General features: G+C 36.2%; 1 protein-coding gene and 1 long non-coding RNA gene across 2 annotated transcripts in view; one reads left to right on the forward strand and one right to left on the reverse strand.

The window, feature by feature from the left end:
• The window catches only part of LOC147839429 (uncharacterized), a 382,751-nt gene that overhangs the window by 39,550 nt on the left and 330,646 nt on the right, over positions 1–12,555 (forward strand). The window lies entirely within an intron of this gene.
• pkib (protein kinase (cAMP-dependent, catalytic) inhibitor beta) overlaps positions 1–12,555 on the reverse strand; it is a 63,471-nt gene that overhangs the window by 5,275 nt on the left and 45,641 nt on the right. Inside the window, 1 exon segment of the mRNA NM_001122945.2 lies at positions 4,187–4,355. Coding sequence (NP_001116417.1) covers positions 4,187–4,331 — 145 coding nt within the window. The 5' untranslated portion in view covers positions 4,332–4,355.

Consider the following 12,555-nt stretch of genomic DNA (forward strand, 5'->3'; position numbering starts at 1 on the left):
CTGCTATCCTTTTACACTCAGAACAATTTTCAAAAAGGTTGTCTTTATCATTATGCTTATAGTTAACATGCTTGGCGTGAACATCCCTTTCCTCAACCTCTATCTGGTCCAAATCAAAGTTTTTAGTTTATGGTGAGTAATTTCTTAATTAACTATGAACTGAATTAACTGTTTTACACTTCAGTGTTGTAAAGACAATGATGTGCTTTTAGCTTATGCTTTTCTAATTGCATTACCCACTTGTAACCAGCAGGTGTCCTCAGAGTGCTGTTTTTATCTCTTCTAACCAGTGAATCCAGCTCTTGTAATTTTCTAGTGATTGTAGTGATCGTCCAGTGTAGTGGAATAAAAAAAAACACCACAAATAATTTTTCCCCAGCGTTTTACAAGGAGGTAACACACAGATGCCAAAAATTTACTGGTTACCTGTGGTACTTTTTATGCTTCAGTTTGCTAGCCTGGCTTACTTTTGTGTCATTATTTATTATTCCCTCCCATAGTATAACCAACTATTTTAAAGATTGTCATTACCTTTAAGTCAGTGGTCTCAAACTCAATTCCTGGAGGGCTCTGCATAGTTTAGCTCCAACCAACTCCAACTCTCACCTGCCTAAAGCCTGGTTTATACTTCTGCGTCAAGTGACCGGCGTAACCCACAGCGCATGCAACGCGCGTGGCTGTGCATTTATACTTCTGCGCGTTGTCTCTGTTGGTCTGCATTAACACTTCCGAAACGCTAGTTGGCAGTGAGGTGTAAATGTTCCTCTGTGTCGAGTTTCTTTGCTGCTTTTTTGATTTTCCTGAACATTTCCGGGATGTACAAGTGGCTCAAACTCGCTCATTTTGAGGCAGGAACCGGCGGACATGCAACAACTTTAACTATGAGGTAAACACAAAACAAAACTTTCCATCAGCAGCTCCTTCATGGGACTCCACACTTGTAAACAATCGCTTCATCAGGCTCGTACTATTCATGCGGCTCTCGGTCCCGCCCAGACTCGTCAGCGCTACCAAGCCGGCTAATCACAGAGCTTACGCTACGCGTCGTTGCGACGTGTAGTTACATTTTTTGAGAGGTGCATGCAGCGACGCCGACGGCCACGGCGAAGGGCTGTGGTCAGCGCCGTAGCATACGCCGGTGTTTGACGCAGAAGTATAAATCAGCCTTAATAGTCTCTAGTAGTCCTGAACACCTTGATTAGTTGGATCAGCTGTGTTTGATTAGGGTTGGAGAAAATCTGTGCAGAGCTGCGGCCCTCCAGGAATTGAGTTAGCTTTAAATAGTATCTTTAAATTGCGTGAGCCTTTTTTATTTCAATGGATTCTGACTAGCTTACAGTTTTATCATTTATTAGCTGAAAACGAAACCTGAAAGCAATCCCAACAATATTGTTTCTATACATTTTTATCATTATAGCCACTGTCTGAACTGCTATCCTTTTACATTCAGAACAGCGCAAGGTTTCTAGCGCATCTGACCAGTGAATCCAGCTCGTGTGATCTTCTAGTGAATGTAGCGATCATCTTGCATATCGGTATAAAAACAACACAAAGTATTTTTCCGCAGCAATTTTAAAGGAGGTAACACACAGATGGCAAAACCATACAGCATCGAGGGGTTTTATTTTTATACTTCAATTGACTAGCCTGGCTTACTTACGTTAAAATTTGTATCAATCTCTCCAATAGCATAATTAATTGTATTCAAAATAGTGATTATTTTTAAATAAAAGTGTGCTTTTCCACACTGTTGTCAGTAGCTTTAAATGCACAAGCCCTTTATATTTTAGTCTAATTTTTGGTTTTGTTTTACATTCAGAACAATTTTTGGAAGAAGTCTTTATAGTTAGATTTATAATTATCATGTTTGGTGTGACAACCCTTTACTCAACCTCTATTTGATCCAAACCTCTTTAGTTTTTAGTTTATGGTGAGTAAATTGTCATTTTTTGGATCAACTATCCATTTAATTAAATGTTTTACATTTTACTGTTGGAAAATATTAAACATATTATTAATATTTGCCTTTGAAATTCAAAACAAAATAGGGACTAAAGACTAATGAATGACTTTCTGACAGCATCTGGTGGCAGCGGAACTTATATTCAACCTCCTGATGACAGCTCGATCTCAGAAAAGCACTTAAGCGTTTGAAGAAAGTGTATTTGTGATGAGAGAGTGCTCTTTTCTCTGCCTTTTAGAAAGAGGTGTTTTTGGCAATTGCAGTTCAGTGTTGCATAGCAAGGCATTCTGTCAACACCATGGCCCATTTTAGACATCAAAGATACACACAGTGTGGATTAAATTAGCCTAGTTAACTTACGCACTGAACTAGTTTCTAGCCATGTTTATTGAGTACTGTCCTTACATCACTTTTAAGTTGAATTACAGGTATTTGATTTATAGGACAATTTTTTTCTTAAATTTCACATCTTAAAATGTTTAACTCTCAGTCTATAAAGGATGATTGATTGAGAATCAGTCATTGCATCAAATACTGATTTTCCCACACCTATGAAGTTGATTTGGATTTTCTTAAACATTACAGATGTTAATTTATTTATTTTAAAGTCTAACTGAATTCAACATTATATTTGTGACATAGGTAATTGTCACAATAGGGACAGTGATAGTGCATTTAATATATAAAGTGATACTTCCGTTCTCCAAAAAAAGAGAATAATGTTTATATGGCATGTTTTCAGACTTTTTATGACATGAAAGTATTTTGTAAATAGATAAAGCTGCTGATATCCAGTTAATGCACAAGTACGTATTTTGAAGGCTTGGTTGTGTTTATAAGATGCAAAGCAATGTGTGCTCATGTTTATGCTCAGCTAACATGAAAACATGTTTTTGTGGTTCCTCTGAAAGACTCGCCTCAAGAGGCTCTGATTGGTCAGCTAACATAGTGTGCTGTGATTCGCGGGCTGGCTCCACATCACTCCCTCACACGCATGTGCTGTTGCACTGTGTTAACAGTCCAGTTGGAGGCTCAGAGCAGCTAAAATGAATCAGACAAAAATGAAGAGCACACAGCTCACGCCTGCTCTCTAAAATAAAATCAGACAAGTGTCTTTCACATATAATCGGAATAAGCATGTGTAGGTAAATGAAATGTTCGCATATGTTTTGCGAGTTTGTTATTTGAGATGGAGAATGCACAGAAAGCGGCCACATAGAGAGACACGCATCGAGAGACACTGCAGCGCTGCTGAAGATTGTGGGTGTTTACAGCGGTTTGACTGCTAAATACAAATTTGTAGCTAAATAGTTAGTGGTGCCAAACAGCATTTCCGGTTGCTTCCATCCTTGTTTTTTATGTCCCCGCTACAACGTACCAATAACTCTAGAAACTGTGCCTGTATTTGATAAATTTTAACAAATAAAAATACTTAAAGGTTGTGGGTCAGTCCACAGGTAAGAGGAGTTTTAACTGACTCCAGCACTGAACTGAGAGAGATACTGGAAGTTCTCCTTTGTCAAATGCTAGCTATATATTTTTATATAATTCTCAGGAAAATAATTAAATTTAAACTGTAAACTCGTTCGCTGTAGGCTTTGCTAAGCTAACTTTGTAAAGGCCAATGTCTTCCTTTGCATTAATGTATTACATTCAGAGATGTTGTTTATGTTCACACAGCTACATTACACATCGACTAAAGTTTAAAATATGATATCGTAGTAGACCACCCCTTTAACAGAGCTATTGCATTTACAGAGTATTTCCTATTATATTTGTTCTTCTGGAATTTTTTTAAATATATTTTTTTAAGGCCAATATTATTGAAATTGTTATTTTTCGATTGGTTACAGAACAAACTACTGTTATCCAATGACTTGCCTAATTAACCTAACTTGCCTAGTTAACATAATTAACCTGGTTAAGCCTTTAAAGCTTGCACATTAACTGAAAACTATATATTGCTAAATAGGTAGTAAAACATTTTGTACTGTCATCATCACAAATACAAAAGAAATTAGTTATAATAAATAAGATATTAAAAATATTATGTTTAAAAATGCGCTGAAAAAATCTCGTTAAACAGCACTTGAGAAATATTTGAAAATTAAATCAAATTTCACATGAGAGCCAATAGTTTGGCCTTCAACTGTATATTTATATAAGCGACATATACATTGAGACTATGTGGCATTTATTGCGGAACAAAAGATAAAGCAGCACCTCCTACTGTGAGTTCGGCTAGTTTATCAGGTAGGTCGGCGGCTCCAGGACCAGCCGTGGAACCTAGAATGTCTGGCAATGCATTCCTCCGGCCAGTCCTGCCCGTGGCTGCAAAGTCAGAGACAACAGGTTCCACATCAGTCATCTCTGGTGGTCTTCATAGCATCATCTGAAACAAACCAGACAAAACACAATCGCTCAGTCACGGACATATGAGGATTAAAGAAGTTTAATGTTTACAGCTCAGCAGCAGTTCTACACAATATATTAGACAAGATCTCAAACGTTTAATAAACTCCCAGATTAAAGAGATCGTTCACCCAAAAACATAGATGTATGGGCTACACATTTAATTTTTTTTTTTTTTGGAGAACTATCATTTTTATTTGTGCTGCTTATACATGCAATTCAAAAACTGCATGGATGAAAGAAAAACAAGCCTTTTCATGGACAAAAGTTTGATTTATGTGCGTAGAGTAATGAAGTTTGCCCAGCACGCTGGCTGTTTTAAAAAAACTTTTTGGGTGCGTTAATCTTGTCAATACTATTATTCAAAAAGGTCATGATTCGCACTCATTAAATAACTGCTTCGTCCAGTTTTTGTTTTACATTCTCCGGGTGATACAAAACACAAACGTTTCGGCACAATGCCTTCCTCAGTGTGTGACACAATCCTCTCACTCAACCCTTTCATCCCGCAATCAATCACATTGCGTCATTGGTTAGTCGGCCACTCGATGATTAAAAACAATCTCATTTTCATTTAATTATTCCATAATTAACCACACAAGAAATATTTACCTTCATCTACAAAGACATTATTTCACAGGAAAATAGCATATCGGTTATCATTTTTTACTTATTTAAGTCTACATCAAAACAATAAAATTCCAACTCACATCATCACTTACACTTAGAGGAATGAATGAGGAGTTGGACCATTCTGTGTTTCTTCAACAGTTTGTTGCAACGCTTGATGTCGCCCCTTTCAAAATGAATGGGAAGCATTGATGCTGACGCCCCATGTGAATGGGCCGTAACTCTCCCGAAATCGTTTTCTCTTTATCTTTTTAAATTAAATGCTCATTTACTACATCCAATTAGCTCACATTAGAAAAAAACAACAAGCCACACCAACTGTTTTATAATTTAATACAAACACAGACACAAGTCACAAAACAAAAAACAGTCACAGCTTCCGGTTCATGTGAACTTTAAACATTCAGGCACAAGAAATTACAATTTTAGTCACTTTACGAAACATGAATTGTATTTATGTGCCGTATATATGAAATAAAGATTTTACAGTGTTATTTAATTCATGTTTAATTATTCAAAGATACTGCTAGACTCCCAGAAAAAAAACAGAAAGTATTTATTTCATTTGTAACTTTGCTTTAACAATATTAATAATAATCCTTACATTTTTATAGCACTTTTCTAGACACTCAAGGTGCTTTACACATTGGGGGAATCTCCTCATCCACCACCGGTGTGCAGCATCTACCTGAATGACGCGACAGCAGACATATTGCACCAGACCGCACACCACACATTGACTGATTGATGAAGCGAATTATGATATAATGATGGTTAGGAGGACAGAGGCCAGTGGGCAAATTTGGCCAGGATGCCAGAACTAAACCCTTACTATTTCCGAAGGACATCCAGGTATTTTTAAAGACCACATAGAGTCAGGACCTCTGTTTAACGTCTTATTTGAAAGACGGCTCTCACTGAGAAGTATAGAGTCCCTTTCACTATACTGGGGCGGCAACAATCTAGCTTTCCCACGTGGTCTACCATCCAGGTACTGACCTGACCAGGTATATCCCTCCTTAGCTTCAGTGGGTGACCATGTGAGAGCTAGCTGTCGGCTTTACCATATTGATCATTGAGTGTGATTTGGTTTATTACATTTTAAGCAGATGGGCTCCACTACAAACTTCTATTAATCATTAATTGCATCCTTCTTGCTGGTGAGGTGACAGTACTAACCACTGAGCCACTGTACCACCCTATCCTCCTATTATGATCCAAAGTTGTCCTAAAATTATTCATTCTTTTCAAACAGAGGTATATTCATCTCATCTGTTAAAATTATGCTCAATATCGCAGAAAAATAAAAGATTAAAATGTCAGTTTTTTTCCAATATCTTAGCTCACAAAATGGAGTGGCTTTGAGGTATTTGGCCAAAATCCCTCTCAGGATTTGTACTGTCAAGGAGGCCTGCAAATAACATTTATTGCTTTAGCAGGACAAGGCAAGAGTTTCCGAACCATTTAGCGATGGCTTCAATCAGCAGAAACACTTGATCATCCTTAAGTTAAATGATTCTTCAGTTTGAGCGTCATTGAATCGAATCTGACTGTACACAAAGCCTGCAGGGAAAATGTACTACTTGAAAGGGCAGATGTGACTGTGGGAACAGATTGACTGATAAATCGCACTGTCAGGCCAACCAAAAGAGCTTTTATTCCCATCCTAAAAAAATAATCATAATAAAAAAAAAAAACATATGGTGCTTATAAATCACAAAGAAACAGTGCTAATATGTAGGTCATGATGTCTGCAGTCTAATATTGTTCATTTTATGAACAATATCTTGGTTGCTAATCAATATCTTTATAAATTGAACAAAAAATGATTCCTCCACAGCTATTTTTTTCTCTTCTCTGGGCTGGAAACATTATTATAAATTAGATGGCGCCACTGCAGCTTAATCATGAAATTTTTTCAATCGATTTCCATTTCAGCTCCATTGGTGCTAAACATAATAGAATCAAAACATCACTTTTGCTAATGAGAGCTATTTGGCTGGACTCACGCTGGCTTTTCTTTATGCATTCAATCTGACCAGCAGAGGGCATGCATCTCATCCATATAATGCGTTTTTTTTTTACAAATAGGAGGCTAAAAATGCCTTTTATTTCGCTTTGAAGATGTACAGATATTCTTTATATTAACTGATATGGCTATTCTTCCAATATAGCTTAATGTCAATCCAAAATCCCATCACAGGTGTAAGCCAAGAGCAATTGTAAAGCAGTGTTTAACAAGCACATAAGTTATTTGTGTATTTTGTCGTTTTTGAAAATTTAAAACGTTGTTTTTAAATATTTTATTTAGCATTTACTTATTTACTATGATTATTTTTCAGTCATTTGATTTGATTTGATTTGTTATGCCTATTAGTGATCAAAACATTTCAAAATTGAACGTTTTTAATTTTATGTTTAAGCTTTTCCACAGACATCAAATTAGTAAAACTGGCTTTTGTTTTCAAGCATATTAAAAGCATGTTAAACAAAAAAACTGAACTTTTGAGAAAAAAATGTCAAAATGAGGGTAATTTATGGTTGACTATTGACTACCATTTTAAAGATTTAAAATGACTTTATTCTATTTATTAACATATATGAATATACACTACCTCACAAGTCTTGTCGCTTATGCAAATTTTAGGAACAACAAATAATAGCTTGACTTCTAGTTGATCATTTGGTATCAGAAGTGGCTTATATGAAATGCTACATTATGCTTATTTTATCAAAATAAAATATGATCATGCCTTGATTTTTATTTTTTTAATTAGTAAGGTCTGACTTTGGTTAGGCAAAAGTCTTGTCACTTAACAGAAATAATGTACAGTATAGAATATAAAGTCATGGTGCAGTTGAAAAAGAATTAATATTGTTAATGACTCCCATGAGCTTGGAGGACTGCATCCATACATCTCTGCAACGACTCAAATAATTTATTAATAAAGTCATCTGGAATGACAAAAAAAGCATTCTTGAAGGTCCATGCAAGCTAAAATAGTCTTCTGCAGTATTTGTGATGACTGGGATGCAGTTCAAAAGATGATTCATCAGAAAAAAGCTGCCTTCTGGCACTTTTTCAAATGATCAACTACAAGTCAAGTTTTTTTTTGTTGCTCTTACAACTGAGATCGACGTTAAGACTTTTTTCAGGTAGTGTACAGTGTGTGCATGACATGTATATACACATTTAAAGAGCCCATATTATACATGAAATAGGGTCATATCTTGGTTGTAAGGGTCTCCAACAACAGTCTAATATGCATGCAAGGTCAAAAAACACTTTCATGGTCTTATATTCTGCATTTATTTTTACCTAATTATCCCAGCGACTCCCGTATGAATCGTCCAGTGATTCATCTGCGCTGATTGGACCGATGACAGTCTGTCGCGATTGGTCGACTGCCTTCAGTCAGAGAGTGAAATGGCCAATAGCCAATCAGCAATATAAAAAGTAATCACAGTTCATACACGCTCGATAGTGTAGGCGTGGATTTTAGCTGCCACACACACACAAAAACACACACACACACCTCCGGACGACAACGCTCCCGCTTCCGCCCGCACCCGCCAGGTTTTAGCCTGAGAACCTGCTCCGTTTTCTGCCCGCCGCGCCCGATCCCGCTAGAGCGGGGGAGAACACAACCAAAAATCACCCAGCTAAACAGTCCAGACAGCCAAGCTGTCTGTATAAACACACACACAGCACCAAGCACACAAAGCTCGTTCGCTCGCTCGCTCTCTCTCTCTCTCTCTCTCTCTCTCTCTCTCTCTCGCTCTCTCTCATACGCGCGCGTGCGCACTAACACACACACACACACACACACAAGCACCAAGCAGACTCTCTCTTTCTCATTCGCATAGCAATATCCGTGATATTGCTAGACAGCCCGCTCCCGTCCCAAATTAAACCCGTTACCGACCGCTCCCGCGATTTATTCGGAAATTTATTCCCGCGGCTGTCACCGCGCCAGATTTCTGCGGCGCGGGAATAAATGTCCGAATAAATCGCGGGAGCAGAACTCTAGCACGGAGCTCCGTAAACAAAGCAGCACGCGTCGCGTTTTAAACGTGGCTTTGCACCCGATATGAGAATAAAGCGAGTTAACCTGATACAGTACATGCGGTTACAAGTAACAAATCACAACTAAATACATTTGCAAGCTAGAGTCAACGAGGCAACAACTTTAACCGCACGTACTTACACTTGAGAAATGGAAGAAACCCATCCTGACGTCCATCAGTAAGTTACTCTTTACTGATCCTTCCTTTAACAAACTCAGATGAAGTATTCTTTGTAGCATGTAGCTTCCAGAAGTTTCCAACTGCTTGGCTATAATGCTGATGTTTCATCTTTGGGTAGAGACTCAATATAATATCCATCTGCAGTGTGACTTAAATCGACCGGCATGTTTGTGTGCGTGTGTTTGTGGGTGTGTGTGTGTGTGTGTCTGGGTTTCTGCGTCAGAGGGCGGGGCCTCAGGTTTGAAATCTCTCGGGTTTGCACGTGCACGTGAATAACTTGGTTTCGTTCGTACGTCATGGCGAAACACCTAATGACTCGGTATCAAGGCGACTCGTTTGAAGCACTATGAGTCGACTCTTTTATAGATGAATCAACCGTTTTAAACACTGTATTCTTACAGATTTAAGCCTTGGATGGATACTTCACTTCACTTAGAGCTGTGTTACAAACTACATGGAGGGGAATTTTCAAAAACCCATAATATGGGCTCTTTAAGTGCTACTGTATGTGTGTGTGGGTATGTGTAGATATGTACAGTAGATATGTGTGTACATGTGTGCGTTTATGTGAGAGTACATATTTGTTGATTATTTTGCTCTATTTGTTTATACATTAGTTGTTTTTGTATTTGTTTATCCGTTTTTTAATGTTTAACCTGATATTGATGTTGTTTTTTTTATACTTGTTTGTTTGTCTAGTGCTTTGAGTTGCATGTATGTAGGAAAAGTGCTACACAAATAAAAAAAAAATATATATATATATATATATATATATATATATATATATATATATATATATATATATATATATATATATATATATTATATATTAGGGCTGACCTGTGATCCTTACATTTTAACATGTCATCAAATGACCATTTAAAATAGACTGTTGTTGCATTGTATGATTCATTTAGTGGTTGTCTTCTTTAAATTATTGTGAAAAATGTACAAACAAACAAACAAAAAACAAACAAACAAACAAATAAATAAATAATAATAAATGTAATATGAAACTGTAAAGAAATATATAGTTTTAGTTACCAATAAAACACTGAATAAACTTATAGTTACAATATATAAAATAAATCATCACACATTAATATCATATTGTCCCTTGAGGGATCAAAATGAATTATCAAAGAGTCAAAGTAGTTCTTGAATGATGACCGCTCATTATCATGCTTCAGTTTTGCTTGACCATTTAATAAAACATTACGAATCAGGTCAGAACCGGATCCTCGAGCATCTTTCACACTAAATGAAAACCTCCAGGCTTAACATAAATCTCGACACTTCTGTGAAGAACATCTATGATTCTATAGAACTGTGTATGTATGTGGAGTCCTTCAGTCATGTTTTGTCTTGCCATTGGCATCATATGTTCCAGTACTAGTGCCCTCTTACAAACCAGCCTGTGCAGGATGCCTCTGCATGCTGCCATCACAAATAAATGCAACATCAATCACACTCTATCTTTCTGGCATCTTCAGTTTTTCATCTGCTCTGCTTCTGAGTGTGATGTTCTAGTGTGTGAATGAATTTTTCACAAATTTTATTTATATCTCTTATTCGTTACAGAGCAGGTCATAGAGTCATTTAAATTAGTTCCCTACTACACGTTGTGTATGCACATCCTGCATCCTAAATGCATCCTAGCATAAGGTATGCATCCTTAAATGCATTCTATAGCATACAATAAATGTATCCAATAAAGTAAAAAAAATATTGTAATTTCGTTAAAATATGCATTTAAAATCAGAATCATTTTGCATTGATTTTGAAATGGTTCATTTGAATCAATTTGGGCTTAAGGTCTATAATCGCTGCTCTGATTGGTCAGTTGGCCAAATCTGCTTTGATTGGTCTTTGAAATTCACATTTCTTTCTTTTGAGAGACAATATTCAATTCAATTCATTCAGTCAGTCATTCATTTTCCTTCGGCTTATTCGCTTTATTCATCAGGGATTGCCACAGAGGAATGAACTGCCAAATTATTTAGCATCGATCCTAAAAGGAAACAATCCACAATTATGGGAAAAATCTCATTTTACAACTCCCCTAGAGGTAAACAGTTTTTTTTTTCTATCCATTCAGCCAATCTTAGAGCCTGGCAAAACCCTTTTAGCTTAGCTTAGCACAATTCATTGAATTGGATTAGACCATTAGCATCTCTGTAAAAAAACTGTAAAAAATATATATATTTATTTTTTATTTATTTTTTTTTATTAGTATTTTTCCATTCAGCTAATCTCCAGGCCTGGTAAGAAAACTTTTAACTTAGCTTAGCATAAATCATTAAATTGTATTAGACTGTTAGCATCTTGCTAAAAAATCAAAAAAGATTTTTGATAATATCACTATTTTCTACTTATTATTTTATGCTACTGCTATTATTCCATTCAGCTGATATCTGGGCCTGAGGGAAACAACATTAGCTTAGTTTAACATAAGTCATAGAATTGGATTAGACCATTAGCATCTCGCTCAAAAAATGGTAAAAAAAAGTTTTGATAATTTTCCTATTTTCTCTGCTTTTTATTTTCTGTAACTACTATTTTTCCATTCAGCTAATCTTCAGGCCTGGTGAGTACACTTTCAGCTTAGCTTAGCATAAATCATTGAATTAGATTATACCATTAGCATCTCGCTAAAAAAAAAAATCAAATAAGAGTTTTGATAATTTTACTATTTTCTACTTGCTTTTTTCTGTTACTACTATTATTTCATTCAGCTAATCTCAGGGCCTGGCAAGAATACTTTTATCTTAGCTTAACATAATTAATTTAATTAGATTAGACCAGCGGTTCTAAAATTTTTTTCATTAAGTACCACCTCAGAAAAAAATTGTCTCTCCAAGTACCACCAAAATGAGCAGTATTGAAATACAGTAGTGTAGTAGGCCCAGTCAAGCAGCTACAACTCTGCACAGTTAAAAAATGTGGCAAATTACCTCAGAAATATAGGCTATATGTCATATATGGCATCCTATATACATCATTTTTGATAAATTTTGAAATATATGTAGCATGTACATGCCATATTGCATTCCTCCGCGTACCACTAGAAGGAAGCCAGCGTACCACTAGTGGTACACGTACCACAGTTTGAGAACCACTGGATTAGACCATTAGCATCTTGCTCAAAAAATTTAAAAACATTTTGATAATTTTTTTATTTTCTACTAATTATTTCATATCATTATTCTATTCAGCTGATCTCCACGCCTGATGGGAACACTTTTAGCTTAGCTTAGCATAATTCATTGAATCGGATTAGATCATTAGCATCTATTTTACCA

Source organism: Danio rerio, chromosome 20 (assembly GCF_052040795.2).
Source record: "Danio rerio strain M-AB ecotype USA chromosome 20, GRCz13ab, whole genome shotgun sequence".
Lineage (NCBI taxonomy): Eukaryota > Metazoa > Chordata > Actinopteri > Cypriniformes > Danionidae > Danio > Danio rerio.